The sequence below is a fragment of the Quercus robur genome, chromosome 4, assembly GCF_932294415.1.
Source record: "Quercus robur chromosome 4, dhQueRobu3.1, whole genome shotgun sequence".
In the NCBI taxonomy this organism is placed as follows: Eukaryota; Viridiplantae; Streptophyta; class Magnoliopsida; order Fagales; family Fagaceae; genus Quercus; species Quercus robur.
In genome coordinates, this window is record NC_065537.1 from 17,827,527 (window position 1) to 17,843,629 (window position 16,103).

General features: G+C 32.1%; 1 protein-coding gene across 3 annotated transcripts; it reads left to right on the top strand.

The window, feature by feature from the left end:
• The first annotated feature begins 5,189 nt into the window (after positions 1 to 5,189).
• LOC126720717 (uncharacterized) lies at positions 5,190 to 13,307 on the top strand. 3 transcript variants are annotated; one of them, XR_007653618.1, is made up of 10 exons: positions 5,195 to 5,333; positions 5,444 to 5,543; positions 6,153 to 6,333; positions 7,583 to 7,655; positions 7,753 to 7,932; positions 9,666 to 9,763; positions 9,946 to 10,034; positions 10,142 to 10,315; positions 12,110 to 12,253; positions 12,867 to 13,021. XR_007653618.1 is itself a non-coding variant. In XM_050423482.1 (9 exons), exons 2-9 carry the CDS (start codon positions 5,480 to 5,482, stop codon positions 13,036 to 13,038), a joined length of 1,026 nt encoding a protein of 341 aa, XP_050279439.1. In that variant the 5' UTR covers positions 5,190 to 5,333; positions 5,444 to 5,479; the 3' UTR covers positions 13,039 to 13,307. The 3 variants fall into 3 exon arrangements, 2 of the variants coding, with proteins under 2 accessions (XP_050279439.1, XP_050279438.1); XM_050423482.1 differs by lacking the exon at positions 12,110 to 12,253 and having other exon boundaries at positions 5,190 to 5,333; positions 6,158 to 6,333; positions 12,867 to 13,307; XM_050423481.1 differs by lacking the exon at positions 12,110 to 12,253 and having other exon boundaries at positions 12,867 to 13,307.
• The last annotated feature ends 2,796 nt before the right edge of the window (positions 13,308 to 16,103 follow it).

Here is a 16,103-nt window from a genome sequence, read left to right on the forward strand (position 1 = left end):
ATTTTCCATAACTCATAGTTATTAGTAATGTACAATACGTGATAAGTATTGTATCGTATGTAAAAAGTGTCATATTAAAGATACGTATTGTAGGTGCTTATGAATCGCATAGTACGATTGTGTGTATCGTATGTATCGCACGTATCATACAAATCAATTGAATTGGATGACGCATAAAATTTTAACTTTTTAACTAAAATTTTAGCCCAAAAGTTTTTCTAGTTTAGTCCAAAACGTTTTTCCACTTGTTTTTAAACAAATTGGGCTACTTTGGCCCAATACAAAATCCTTATGATATTTTTTAATTTATCTTCTTTAATCCTAAAAACTTTGAACCAAAATTAACCCACACGACCACACTTTTTTATTTAGATCTTTTCCTCTGTCTTTCAAGTCTTAACTTTCCCAAAACCTTTTGCCTTCCTCTCTCTCTCTTTCTATGTTTTCATCTTTTTTGCTTTTAGGATCATCAATGATAAAGAGATTTTTCATCCAAGGGATCACAAGCTCCACAAGGACCAGAACCTTGTCCTTTTCTTTTATTCATTTTCCTAACCTAAAGTACCACATGCTAGTGATGCTACTAGAGCAAGATAACAAAAATGTCAAGTATTGCCTCACTTTTCGGTCCATTGTAACTTGTAAGGTTTGTTTTTCTTTTTCCTTGATTCATTTTTTTGATTAATTCTTTGAACCAGAAAAATTATTATAATTATTTATTGTTACTAACCTATTATATTAGTTAATTTAGTTTAATATAGCCAAGTGGCTTATAAAAAAATTTGTTTAGTATAACAGAATGTGTATGCGTATCAGTGTATGTATATATATGTTTATATATAAATATTTTATATTTATATATGTATTTTGTAATGTTAATACCGATACCATGAATTCATGATGATTGATGCTTATTGCTTAGAAATTTGTTGTAATTTGTATACATGAAAAGTTGTTGATTGACTAAATATTCATATGTTCTTATTTGTTTTTAGGTATAGAAAAAAAAGGTGATAAGAGGAAGGGAAATAAGGAAAAAGATCCCACTCAGGATCATTGTGTACGTATTGATGATAATAAAACAAGTAGGCTTAAGCTTAAATGAAATTATTGCTCAAATGAATATTGGAATGGACTTAGAAGAACAAAAAACCACCTAGCATGTACTCATAAGGATGTTAAACCATGCTTGAAGGTGCTAGATGAGGCAAACATTTAAAAAAGAAATGAGCAACTTGATGATGAGTTTGATATTGGCTGTCTTTAAGAAGAAGAATTACAAAAGATTGTTAGTGATAATACAAAAAAGAGAACCATGGATGTGTATTTAAAAAGAAATCAAATCCTAAACAAGTGACTCTACCTTCCTTGATGAAAGATCGTATTGCAACTTGTTTGGCTATTTGTAGATTTTTTATTTTATTTTTTTATTCTCATGCAATACATTTTCATTTAGTAAAGAGCCCTTCATTTAAAAAAAATAATGGACTAAGTTGCTAATTATGGTAAGGGATTGAAACTTCTTAATTATCATGAAATAATGGTGACTTTATTGAAAAAAGAGGTGAAAAATATGCACTTCACATTAGATAGGTATAAAAATGAATGGAAAAGAACAAGTTGTACCTTAATGTCAGATAGATGGATGGATAATAGAAAGAGATCTATTACAAAATTCCTTGTTAAAAATTCAAAGGGAACAATTTTTCTTAAATCTATTGACACCTACAATATTTCCAAGAATGTTGAAAACTTATTTCTATTGCTTGATTCTTTGGTGCAAGAAATCGGAGAGGAGAATGTGGTATAAGTAGTGACAAATAGAGCTTCTACTTATGTTTTTGGACTCCTTGTGCTTCCTATTGTAGTGATTTAATGCTTCATGACGTTGGTAATTAGCTTGTGCATGCAAATACACTAAAAAAAAAAGTAAGAAGATTATTGTTTTTATTTATCATCATATTTGGGTGCTTGATTTGATGAGAAAATATACAAAATGAAGGGAATTGACAAATCAATGTGTCACAAGATTTGCCATGGTTTACTTAACTTTGAAGAGTATATATGAACAAAAGATTGGATTAATATCTATGTTTGCATCTTAGGAATGGGTTGAGTTCCTTGCAAAGAAAAGTGATGGCATTAATGTCCAATTAAATTTCTTGAGTGATTCAAAGTTTTGGCCTACTATTAAATTTTGTTTGAAATGTGCAATCCCTTTAGTAAAAGTTTTAATGCTTGTAGACACCTAGATGGTGATGCAAAACCAGCAATGTGCTACATATATGAAGCTATGGATAGAGCAAAAGAGCAACTATGGAAAAATTTTAATAATGTGCAAAAAAGATATGGACCTATATTGAGAATTATTGAAATTAGATGGGTGCTTCAACTTCATAGGCCTTTACAAGTAGTAGCATATTATCTCAATCCTAAATAAATCTATTATTTGAATTGTTATATATTTTAATCTTAATATTTATTTTTTGTATGTAGTGATTGAAAGGATGTGTCCTACAATTTTGGAGAGGTGTAGGATTGATCTACAATTGGAGAAATTGGAGAAATTTGATAAAGCTCAAAATGTCAATGATGAAATGATTTTGTAAGATGATGAAGACGATAACTTCATTGACTTAGGCTATGCAAATGATTTTGATTAGGCAATGATAAAAATGATGGGGAAAAAAAAAATATTTTGACTAATATAATATGTAATGACTTTGAGCTTTAATGAATTTGGATATGGATGCTACAAATATATTTCCATTTGGTTAGCTTGGTCAAATATTATTGCATAAGTGATAATTAAAGTAGACATTATTTGCATATGTTTCAATTTTATAACAAATATACCATATATGTGTGTGTGTGTGTGTAATTTTTTTTATAAATTTTATATAGTATTTATGTATCTTACAATACATGATACGATACTATATATGGTACATAAAAATGAAAAAAACGAATCACGATATGATTCACGATTTGACAACACTATAACATGATTGTTGAAGATAAGAGAGATGAAAATGAAGCGGTAGACTTCAATTATGAACAAATTGATGAAGTGGATAATCCTCCTATACAAGTGTCACATGAGCATGCAAATGGATTTATGGCGTTCATCAAAAGTCAAGAACGCATTAGAGACCAAGAAATTCATTCTCAACTCCTATCAGACCTTGTTGATCATTTATGACAATTACAAGGCAAGTCGTAAGAGCTTGAGTGTGTGAGTTATATGTGTGAGCTTTTATTGTAATTTGATATGAGTTATTTATGTGAATTTTTTGTGGACTGCATTGGTAGTTTAGTTCAACTAAAACTACAAATTGACAAGGTGAATTTATGTTGCATTTATAATATGTTTGCATTTTGATGAGTTTTAACAGGTTCATAGTTTAGTATATGCTTTATGTAAATATTTTTTGAGAGGTTGAAAGTTTAGTTCAATTGGAGTAGATGTGAGTTTCCATTGCATCTATCATACTATTCAAAGAACATATGAGTTCGTTGAGAAATTTTCAAATGCTCCTAGCATAAGACCCACATGTCAGTGAGAGAAATGTTTCATATGCTAAGCGCACAAAATACATTCATGGTAGTTGAAGGAAAAAAAAATTCTAAAAATATGATTGCCACAACAAACATGGATTTCCAAAAATATGATTGTTCAATTAAAAAAAATCCTTATTAAAAAAAGTTGGGTTTTAAAAAAATATGCTTGCTACATTTAAATGATCAATTGTAAATACCGTTGGAAAGAAAGAATAAAGAAAAGATAAAGAAAGAATAAAAAAAGGAAAAAAGAAAGAAGATATAAATGAAGTGGTAAAATAATAGAATTTTTGATGTTGGGTATACTGTAAAGTAAGGTGTTAAAATAGATAAAATAGTTTTTTGAGTTACTAAAAGTTAACTTTTTTAGCACCACTGTTGTGAATGCTCTAAGCATGTATAAGTGCAACTTAATTGATTTAGTGTTTTTTCATTATGTCACTTTATTTTAACTAGTCCTTCTCTAATGACAAAAATGTAAACTTTTAGCCAAAAAATTTAAAATTAAACAAGAATGAGAGTTATGCTTATATATTAGTATGACTTTATATTTTGTAGTTTAGTATTTATTTTATTTTATTATTTTTTATGTTACAATGTGAAACTTGCTAATTTATTTGTTTATTAATATAATTGTGTTTTGTATATAAAGGATTAATTATAATTATAATATTAATTTGTTTTTCTATGCTATATTATTTTGATTTTGTCTAATATAAGTTGTGAAGATATGTTTAAAATTTTAAATTTATTTAGATTAATATGTTAATTATTACTAGTTTATCTAAAATATAACTTAGTTACGGATCTTTAGGTGTTTGATTTTAAGTTTTCTCAATTGAATTCAACCACATAATTGTATTATTGTTAGAAATATTGGCCAAGCCAAACCCAAATAGGATTTGCCCAATAGTGGACCAAGCACAACCCAATGTCAAAAAATTGTGCTCATTACGAAAGAGTAATATATATCTTAATTTCATACTTTTTGGTTATCTATATATAGGGAAACTTTTTGTGCAAATGATAGAATTTTTATCTAAGTGTGGTGTTGTAGATAATGGCACATAGAGAAATATCTTTCCCTCTTTCTTATCAATTTCATCGAAGCATTCAGGTTGTGGATTGTGTTTTGTTTTTTTTTGTAAAAAAACACTATTGTTCAAGTCTGAATTCATGGAGACATTCTTTTTAAATAGCTATCAATAAAATAAAAATGGTGTCAACATTTTCAATGACAATTACATTAAATCATGTGATTAACTCCATAATGATGAGAGATTTGTTATCGATTGAGATAATTGAACCTGAATTGCGCTTTTTAAGTTTGATTGAAATTTATTTTAGACTTTTTTCTTGAAATTCATTCAATTGAGTTATTCAAGTTTCAAATTTATTCAATTAATATTTTTATAATGTCAAATGTTTAATAAAATTGAACAAAATGCCCGAATTGAATAGATTTTAAACTTTCAAAATTCAAATAAAGTAAAGGTTTATTTATTTTTTTTTTGAGAATAATAAATTTCGGTCAAACTTAAATGATGCAATTTGTGATTTAGTATTTTTTATTATATATATATATATATATGTATATATAATATTAAGTAGTAATAATAATTTAATATTATGCCATATCCAAAACGGTGACGTCCTATAGGCTATTGCAGAGAAAAGAAAAAGAGACCAATCCAGTATCTGGGAAGGAGACAAGAGACACCACGACAGCATGAATACCGTCGCCACTAAGGTTGCTGTAGTTGGAAGTGGAAGTGAGTTTTCAATTCAAAATTCATTCTTCAAAGTTTCCTCTTTTGTCAAAAAAATCCACACTATAATTATTATTATAATATGACATAAAAAAATGTGTGTTACTTCGCAGTTTCAGGATCAGTGTGTGCATCAAGTCTTGCCAAGAATGGCGTTTCTGTCACCTTGTTCGAGTCCGCTAGAGGCCCTGGTGGCCGCATGTCCCAAAGAAGGTACCACTTCTTTCTCCAAACCCCATTATCACAATCACTTTTACTTTGATGATTTATTATTCTCCAAAGTTTAATTCCATCATTTAATCATAGCTCTCTTACAAAGCTGTTATCAATCACAAGAAGTAATTCAAAACACCCATTTATTAATTAGTGGTAACAATCACATTCAGTGACATGACATGTTAGTTTGTAAACTTTTTGTAGTAAATTTTCTTATTATGATTGGTGACAAGTCAGATTGTGAGATGAGTGTGGTAAAATTTGTAATATGCATAGCATCACTCTTCTAGCACTCTCCCTCGCGTGTGCCGAGACCCCCTTAACGAATGAGGCACATGGGAGGTAGAGTAGGCACCATCTTTGAGCTTAGAACCACTAGTCAATTGTCCCAAAAGATTAAACTGTTAGGAAATGGTGAAATTAATCATATGACCATGATGTTCTAATATTAGGAATAACTGAGTTCGTTCAATTAGGTTAACCTTTAAAATATCTAAACGTTTTGGGTTATAATTTTGCCTATATCAAAAACCATTTGGTTGGCTTGATGAAGTATTATGTAAAGGGGGTGTTTAATTTTGCTATGCTTTTAACATTTCCAAATAGAGAAGTTTCTGAAGATGGGAAAGAGCTGGTGTTCGACCATGGAGCTCCATTTTTTACTGTCAACAATGCTGAGGTATTGGGTCTGGTTCGTGAGTGGGAATCAAGAGGTCTTGTTGCTGAGTGGAAACAGAATTTTGGATCTTTTGATTGTAGTTCCAACAAATTTTTTGACATGGAACAGGTTTGCTACTATTTCTTCTCTGTTAGTCCCTAAACTTTATCCCATAAAGGAGCTAATTTAGTTGTGAAGTTTAAGTGATCGCTTTTAGTCTTTCTGTCATCTTAGGATAAAATCTGACATGTTCGGGACTAAAAGCAATCAGTTTATTAGGGATTAAAAGTGATTACTTTAAACCTCATGGCATAAAAATGATCCCATTTCAATTTTTTAGGTACTAAAAGCAATCAATTTAAACTTTAGGAAATAAAATTGCTCATGGGCTAAAGATTAAGGACCGATAGTGTATTCGGGCTTCTCTTCTATGTTATTGTTATCTATGTTCAGTTGTGCTATATGTTTTTTTTTCACCCATCAAAGGTTAGGATATGTTGAAACTGGTTATCATTGCTTGCTATGCTTCTCCCACAAATTATATTTGTGATTAATTGATTGATAAAGATTTTATTTTTGTTTGTTTGGTATGGTAGCTCAATTTGTGCCCTAATTCTGTTAGTTTGGCTTTGTGGGTATTTGTGCTCCTACTTTTAGTTTTGCTTGTGCTGTATACCACAGCCTTTCCCACAGCCTTTCAGCCTGCTTTTAAGTTAGGACATTGATGTTGTCAAGTTAAATATATGGTTTTTCTATCTCACTAGTTCTTTTATTGAATTGGAGTTCTTTAGTTTAAATTGTATAGTTTATTGTGCGCAGATGTGCATAATAGTATATGTACACATAAGTATCACAAAAAGCAAATAGATTAATATGAAATAGATATCTATTTTTTTTGTTTTAGTGAGTAGAAATTGATAGTTGTTGAAGATTACTCTTTCTAAAACAATGTTTCAAGTAACATTTTAATTATATCCTCCCTTTTCATGGATATTCAAACAGAGGTATATGATATCCCAAAGCATTAACTGAGACATATTTTCAGTTAATCTTACCTTTACTAGATTAACCTTTACCATACCTTGACTCTGATGTTTATAAAACTGCATTTTTTACATGAGATTCTTCTTTCTTCTTCACTTCGTGGTAACTCTTAAGTCTTAACCCTATCTATGAGATATCTAACCTCCATCTGAGATTTTAGGGGAAAAAGTTTTTTGTATGTAAACTTAGTGTACTTTTTCCCTTTTCTTTCTTTGAAAGATGTTTGTGTATATAAATAGTTCAGACACATGCAGAAGTTGAATGCATGAAATAACATAAGCCATATATCAATTCCTATCGAGCAACTATTTCTCTGATTATCAATTTTATTTAGGAAGGATTAACCAAAAGATATGTGGGTGTGCCAGGCATGAATTCTATATGTAAAGCATTATGCCAAGAGCCTGGTATGTATTAACTCTACTTCTTCTCTTTTGAAATGTTTATTATTTAGTATCAAATGTACAATAAATATTGCTCATTTCTTGTCTTACTTTTCTTCAGGGGTGGAAAGGAAGTTTGGGGTGGGTGTTGGAAGGATGGAGTGGTTAGAGAGTGAGAATTTATGGTCTTTGACTGGTTTGGATGGACAAAATCTTGGTCACTTTCAGGGGGTGGTTGCTTCAGACAAAAACATAGTTTCTCCAAGGTTTACAAGTGTAACAGGACGACCACCTCCTCTTGGTATGATGTCTCTTTGACACTCCCTTTTTTTTTTTTGGGATAAACGATGTCTCTCTAACACTCGGTTTGCTTTATACAAATGACTTCTAGTTGCGTCCAGGCTTGAGCACCCTTTTTTCTTTCTAGCGCATGCCCGCACATGTGTGTGTTTGTAAAATTCCATTGTGATTAATGATCAAGGTCCTTATAGATTATTAGCAATGATGTTTGATGATTTTGGTGGTCATGAAACATAAAACTTATGGTAGGGTCCTGAACCCCACAACAATACATACTGGTGACTGTAGACACCTCATTTTGTACGCATTGCACCCACAGTGACCATTTAATTTGTAATTTTTCTTGTAAGAAATTTGACTGAAAAGATGAAGGAAGGAGAACCTGTTTGATATAAGCCAGTCCTCGTTAATTTTTTCTAGGAGTTCCATGCTATCTAGTGTTGCTGCCTCATGTTTGGGAAGCTTCTCCTTCGTGGCTACTGGTCTTGCTTTGCAGGGAAGCCTTCAGTAAATCTAATCAGCATGGGTTTTAATCTAATCTTGATCTCACAGATCAGTCTTGGATTCCTTTTATTATGATTTCAAACATTGTGGGTTACATGATAGACTGGAGTTCAGAATTAGACATGACACAGCTACCATGCAAGTGCATGTAATGGGTGTGTTAAGTATGGATGCAGTGGAGTCTGTAGAGATCAGCAAGCTAGATTATTCACAAATTAATTTTCAACATTAAATTAAGGCTAATCATTTTAAAAACTAAGTAGGAAATTCGATCAGTAATCCAAATGGATAAACTGCAATCAAGTAGCGGCATTCACAGAACTCTTTTGGAAGTCAAAAACTTCCACTCGTTAAGGCAAGCTCAATAATTAATTAATGAGGACTGGCTACTTTAAGGATTTTGTGCTAATTTGATTTTTTTTTGGTTTTTGGGGGGGTGGGTGTGGGGGGGGAGGACTCAATGGGTGATCAAAGAAATGATTTTGACATGCGTGAGAAGTTGGAAGAAATATTTTTGGACTAAACACTTTATTCTGTAAACGGGATTTCATGGAATTTTAAGCCCTTAAGTTCCCTACATCTGGTGTTAGTATTCATTAGATAGTTTCAATTAGAGAACTAATCAACTGAGTTTTTGGGCATGTAATCATCTGGAGTGGGCTTGATACAGTTAGGATTTTCATGCAATTCCTTCTCGTACTAAATTGTGAAGCCTCAAAATAAAATTGTAGTAGATAAGCTGGGTTATGCCAAGTAGGGTTAAAAGCTATAAGCTAGCATTAGATAATGAAGCTAAATATTTTGTTGCATTCACAGTAAGTCATTTCCTATAATGATATCATTTGTCAGATAAAATCCTTAAAAACAATGGTGGAAGATAAAATAGAATTGTTTTGTCTAGGTGATGTTGAATTTTTTTGTTTTTGTTTTTCCAACTAAATATTCTGTGATAAGCAGAAAATAAGTTTAATCTTATAAGTTTTTTCTTTCTTTTCTTAGTTCCCACTGTTCTTGTTGGTTTTCATGTTAGACTCTTTGGTAAAGTATAACTGCATAAAAATAACGGCATATTGTGTTGAATTGGCATCTCTCCATGCACAAAGTACTTGGGGGTTTAGGGAGGAAAGGGTTCGAGCTGCGGGTTGGCAGCATATTGTAATTATCTCTTAAAAAAAAAAAAAAAAAAAAAGAAACTGCGTAAGTTCATCCTAACTTGTGTTGCTTACGCAGATTTGAATTTGGTTCCTGAGTTGGCAGCAAAGTTGCAAGATATTCCTGTTATCCCATGTTTTGCTCTCATGCTAGCATTTGCGGAGCCTCTTTCTGCAGTAAGATATTAGTTATGCAACTTTAAGTTCCTTATTCTCTGCATATTTTTCTGATTCATCAACATTTACATGGCTCATTTGATTTGTGCTTCTTTCCTTTTTCCTTTGGGAAATTTAATATTTTGAGAGATTTAGTTGAGGGTGACCATGGTGTCTCATTGAATTTTATTTCATGAATTCAGATACCCATAAAAGGCTTCACAATGATAAATTCTGAAGTACTAAGCTGGGCTCATTGTGACAGTATCAAGCCAGGGCGTTCTGCTGCTAGGTATATGCTTATATGTTACATTCTTAACAGATTCATGGAAATAAATGATCAAGTTTTAGGAGATGTTTTATTGATTTGTTCTACTTTCTTGCACACTTTCTGCACAGTGAACGGTGGGTATTGCATTCAACAATGGAGTATGCAAATAGTGTAATTGCTCAAACGGGTCTTCAAAAGCTCTCAGAAGCAACACTGAAAAAAGTAGCTGAAGAAATTTTCCATGAATTTCAGAGCACTGGACTTAGTCTTTCTCAACCCTTCTTCAAGAAAGCTCATAGATGGTCAGTATATAGATTAGAATTCAAAGGTTGACTGCTGATTGTCAGGTCACAAACATACATACCAATATTAATCATAGGACTGGAAGTTTCAATCTCAGTACATTCTCAATAATGTCATTATTCGTGAATTAGTGTTGTAAAAAGAGTGTCCAGTCCACCAAGTAGTCTCTTTTCCATAAAATTATTATTACCAATAAAAAAAAGTGTCCAGGATCAATTTCAAAATCACACTCTATCTTTAGGCTGAACTGAACCACCCAAAAAATAAACGTGTCTCCTCCTGGAGATTTGTTGTGATAGCAAAATTAAGTCTTTCTTAAATGGTGTATTCATCTTTCTCCAGATATAGAATCTTTTCCTTGTCTTAACTTCTTGTTGAATTTAAGCCCTACAAAGTACTTGGCAGATATTTTCCACCCTGAAACTGCATGTAAAATTTATTGCTGTAATCTCTCAGAACTTGATGGGGTTGCATTTTGATTTGAGAATTCTAGGGAGGGATTTGAATTTCAGTGTAGATTTTAAGTTGCTTGTATATATAAGATTATAAGGTTTGAAATGCTTCCAATCTTCTATGCGTACAATAGTTCTCTATGTGCATGTGGTGCTCTCTCAATTGCTTGTTCCAATCTTCCTTTTCCATTCTTGTGTTTTCTGCTTGTTTTGAAATGAAATTTCCTTCACCTTTGTATAGATTTTGTTAATTTTAATGAAATCTATGGATGAACAAGAGTCTTTTCAGTCTTGTTAGTAGCATTATTGCATATATTGCTCAAAGGATATCATTATAGACAAAACTTCTCACACTCTTACAATCAGTTCTTCCCTTTGGGTTACATCCCTAAACATTAATTTGTTGTAGAAGCCTAATTAAAATAAACCGAGTATCATTTTCAAAATTCAAATCCATCTTAGAAGTCCTACATCCAATTACCACATGAAGAGTGGCATATTGTTCAGAATTTCTTTTGAAACTAGAGAAGTCTTACTAGAAGTAGGTGATGCAATAGATTCAGGACTATTGATATTGTGAGCTGAAGAACCCAAGGGGTAGCACAATCAGTTGGGGGACCATGTCTCATGAATTATATATATTGTGAGCTGATGGTTATCTTTCTGTTGAAATCAGATTTATAGATGAGCATGGCTTGACAATTCTTAAAATTGTGCCTTGGTCTATCCTAGTGTATGTGAAGTATACTTTTTCTTTTCCAATAATCTGAAACCTGAACAGTCATGGTGACATACATGTTCCCTTGGCTTACTAGTGGTTAGAGTTGATAAATTCTCATTTATTTGATAGAACACATTCTAGCCTCCTCACTCCTGGCATTGGATGTCCACTACACTGATAGAAGATAATTTTTTATAAGGATTTGAACATTTTAAACTTAAATTGTGCCAAGAGCCTTGTAGTTCAACTAGCACTTCTTAGTGTTTCCAATGGAGACGTCTAAGGTTCAAATCCCTCTACCCCATTTATTGAATTTTTTTGGTCTTTTTTTGTTTTTGTTTTTTTTTGTTTTTTTTTTCTTAATGGATAACATCAATTGTGGACTACCTAGCAAACAAACAAGACATGCAGTGCTGCCATTAATGTTCAAATTGCATTCCATCTTCACGACTATTTCACTAAAGAAATTTGCTGGAATTGTTCTAGTTAGCTTCCCTTCATGAATCTCCCCATTTGACTATAAATGATATTTTCAGGTAGAACTGAAATTAGTGTGCCTTTATGTGAGGTAAGGGTATCCATTAACTGAAAACTGCCTGACTTGTCTTCTTCCTCTGCAGTTGCGTTTTTAAGAACTTAAAATGCAATTGGACTGTGGCAAACCATAGGCTAGCTCACTTCGGCTTTTCTCCTTAGGTTATTGAGATTTTCAGTTGCTCTTTCTGGAAGAGGCTAGTGCCTGGATTCCAGTTGAGATTTTGGAGGTTAGTTGGGTGTGGTTATTTCTTTAAAAAATTTTCAAATGTAAGGATAGGCTTCAGGTTATTAGATAATTGAACCTATATTCAATAGAGATAAAGAAGGAAATAGTTGAATGTTGTCTGGTTTCCCATAGTTCCCAAAGTAGCATATAATGTTCAACTGCAATTTTCCATGTGTTTACGAACTCAGTACAGTTGATGATTCAGAATTATAATAACACTTTCCCTTTACTGGGAGTATATAGAAAAGAATCTCATATGCCTTGGATCTTTTCAAAACAATTGTTTGCAGATTATCTGTGGCCACATCTAGTTTAGTGACTATAAACTGGCTGGAATTTTTTAGCTTCCCACTTGTCATATTAGGCATTTGATGGTTCTTTTTTTGGGGTTGGATGGAAGGGTTAGACTTGAGTTTGTGACTGTTTTTGGATGATTATCTAGCAAATGACTTGGGAACCATTTCATTTGTATTCTATATCCTTCTATGTTATCTATGTGAAAATTTCTAGTTTTTTGTGTTTGTTGTTATTGTATCATGTTGTGGGCATAAAGATCATTTGAATACATGTAGCTGTGCTGCTGAGTATCTCTGACACTTTTGATACTCTTGTAGGGGGAGCGCATTTCCTGCTACAAGCATAGCTAAAGAGGAGAAATGCCTTTGGGAGAAGAACAAGAGGCTGGCTATTGCTGGAGATTTTTGTGTTAGTCCAAATATTGAAGGTGCCATAGTAAGTGGCATTGCTGCAGCATCCAAACTTACCGAGATGCTTAGCTGTTTATAAGCACAGTATCATCATTTAGCCAAGTAACATGCTTACTGTCATCTGAGTTATTTAAATTTTAGGTGTATTTGCAATTTGGTTTCGGCTTTAGTGGGAAAATAATTTTGAGAAACTTTAATACATGATTATATTTCATGAATTTGGTGTTCATTGTGGTCTGCAGAGAATAATTTTTTTCTGAATTTTTTTTTTTTTTGTTTGTTTGTATAACAAATGTTCTGATATTCATGATTGCAGATTGTAACAATGCACTTATCGTTGCTACATTACTTTAGCCTGTTGTATATGGTTGAGGAACTTAGTAGCTTCTCTCTTTATTTTTTCTTCTCCCTCCCTCTTCACACCCCTAAACCCTTAGTCAACAACACTTGTGCCCTTAGCATGGGCGCACGATTCTAATATCATTTGACCATTAGATATAGAGCTTTCCAACTGCAAGGATTAACTGGGGGAGAAGACAGCTCTGATAATTTGTGTAGTCTTACTCTCTGCGGTTCAGGGTTTAGACCATTAGTTGAACCTTTGCTGACAGCAGAGGCTTCTGCTATGATTGCAGACGAGGCATTGGTGCAAAAGGCGTTCTTAACAGTTTCTGCAAGCCATGCCAGTGTCAATTTAAGCCAGCACTCCTGTAGTTTCTATCATGGAATCTAGTCAGCCAGTGTCAATTTAAGCCAGAACTCCTGTAGTTTCTATCATGGAATCTAGTCAGTTGGTAGGAAAAGAAATTGCAAAAGTGTCAATAATGAGACTATGCACCGAAAATTAATGTGCTAATATTCAAAGATTTTGCTGTTTTGGTACTAACTGGTTCTGTTCTTTTTCTCTTTTTGAAAGTATCACTCTACTTTGTTAAAAAATTCTACACTAAATTTTATATTGTTTGAAACAAAATCTAAAAAGTAACATAGCTTTTCTTCAAATAGACTAGTCTAATTTTCTTTTTTCTTACAATGAAAGCAACCAATCTTGATGGTTCATATTACCAACTCATATATATTTGTAACTTTAGTGGTACTAAAACATGATTGTCCGGCCTACATTTGATTCAAACCATCAGCTCTTTATTTTAATATTTGGAAGAACGAAAAATGGTTCAGATCCAAAAGAAAACTAGTGCTAAGTACCTATGACTATCTTACAAATACAAACTTAGTTATTATGCCCAAATTAGGACAAGCTGCAAGAAGATGTAGCCAATTTTGTTCATGTATTATCTCTACAACATCAGAAATTTGCATTAATAAGAACTTTCAAGATTTATCTTTAGGCATGCATTTGAAAAGGAGAAAAGAGGGAGGGAGGGATGGGGAAGGAAGAAAAGAGAGAAAAGCTTAGGCAACCAAATTTTAACAAGTTATGAATATCATTCTTTTTTTAAAAAGAAAAGAAAAAAAAAAGAGTGAGTTTGGCACTAAGGAATTCTAAATATTAACTTTTATATAAAGATTTTGGAAGTGATTCACTGAATATTTTGAATCTCTAGTACCATTGGAAAGAAAAATGAAACAAATAGACACACATATATAGTTTAATAAGTTTCATATATCTTGAAGAAAAAGGTCGTAACCAGTGCATAAAACTCCCACTTTTATGGGTATAGGAGAATTTGTAAATCTTGAAAGATTTTATTATTATGTAATGTATATAGGCCAAATAATACTCCAGCTTCTCGTCTCTTCATTCCGAATAAAATAGCCCATAGGATTTATTTTCAGTTGGCAATTTTCCTTGCATCTCCCATAGACTATCATTTGATCATATATTTTGTGCCACATGTGAATCGTATCAGTATTCCCCCAGCAGGTCCAAGAAGGGTTTTGTATTATCCCAATTGTGGCATTTTGGAGTGGTGCTACAGTTTTGTTGACAAGGTTAGAATTAGTATCATCATCATCATGGCAAGTAACCTGAAACCTTGAGTCTAGTAAATTTGTTATAACCAGCTTGTGGGCTGTGCCAGATTGTAGTTCTGCAATCAGCTGGAGCATCAGAATTGTTGCAATGGCTAATCTCAAGTTCATCATGACTGCAATTAATTGTCTATCAACAAGCCACTTTGCTTTGTTTTACAGCACTTTCATGGATAATGCAAGTTACTTTTCCTTTGGGTATAGCAAATATAACTTACGCATGGGAGTTTCATGAAAGTGCAATCTCTTTTTGATGCGTTATCTGTCAAGTTGTTTAATAATAGTAATGAAAGTAATAACATATATATATGGTGATGGTAGTGATAGTATACGTACCGATAATAATGATAGTGATTTATAACTCAATTTTCATTTTTGAAAAATCTTTTTGGGTTTAAGTAAGGACGAAATGAAATAGGTGGATGGAATATAGCTCATGTTTTTCCGAATGATGTTGGTATTTACAAGTTCGCATCTCCTAATATAAACCAACTTTTTTTTTTTTTGAGTAATATAAACCAACTTAATTAAATCTTTTTTACCAAAAAAATACTTGATTAAATCTTAATTATAAATCGTTATTTATAAGTTAAATGCAACGTATTTTCATCAAATCTTGTAAAATTTTCTTTTTTTTTTAAAAAAAAAATGCAAAGTAAAATAATTATTAGCGGAGTAAACAAGCATGTGAGTCCTAAACCTATCTTAATGATATATTTGGCTTGAGTCCAATGTCTAGTAACACGGATACAACACATGTTCAAAAATATTTATGTCAATCTCATATCCAATTCAGTGCACTGGAGCACTTTTTTTTGAGAAGGTGCACTGGAGCACTTAAGGGAAGCTTTTTGTTCTATTTTGAACAACTTGGACCATTGATGATGCTGAACTATAAGACTCCTGACATTTTTTTAGTATTTAATAAGAGGGAATGTCAAGAATCTTGTAGCTAGGTGACATGCTCTTCCTTTTAGTATTTCCTTTTAGTATTTAACTAGTTACTAACTCGTGCTATGCACAGGAATCTACTTATTTGTGAGGTAGACTAAAATAATTTTATAAAATCTTAAATTGATTAAGATAGAGAGATAGAATTTCACTTCTTGTTAAGTTTGGACTAAAAAAAAAATTGTTTAAAAAAAATGATAA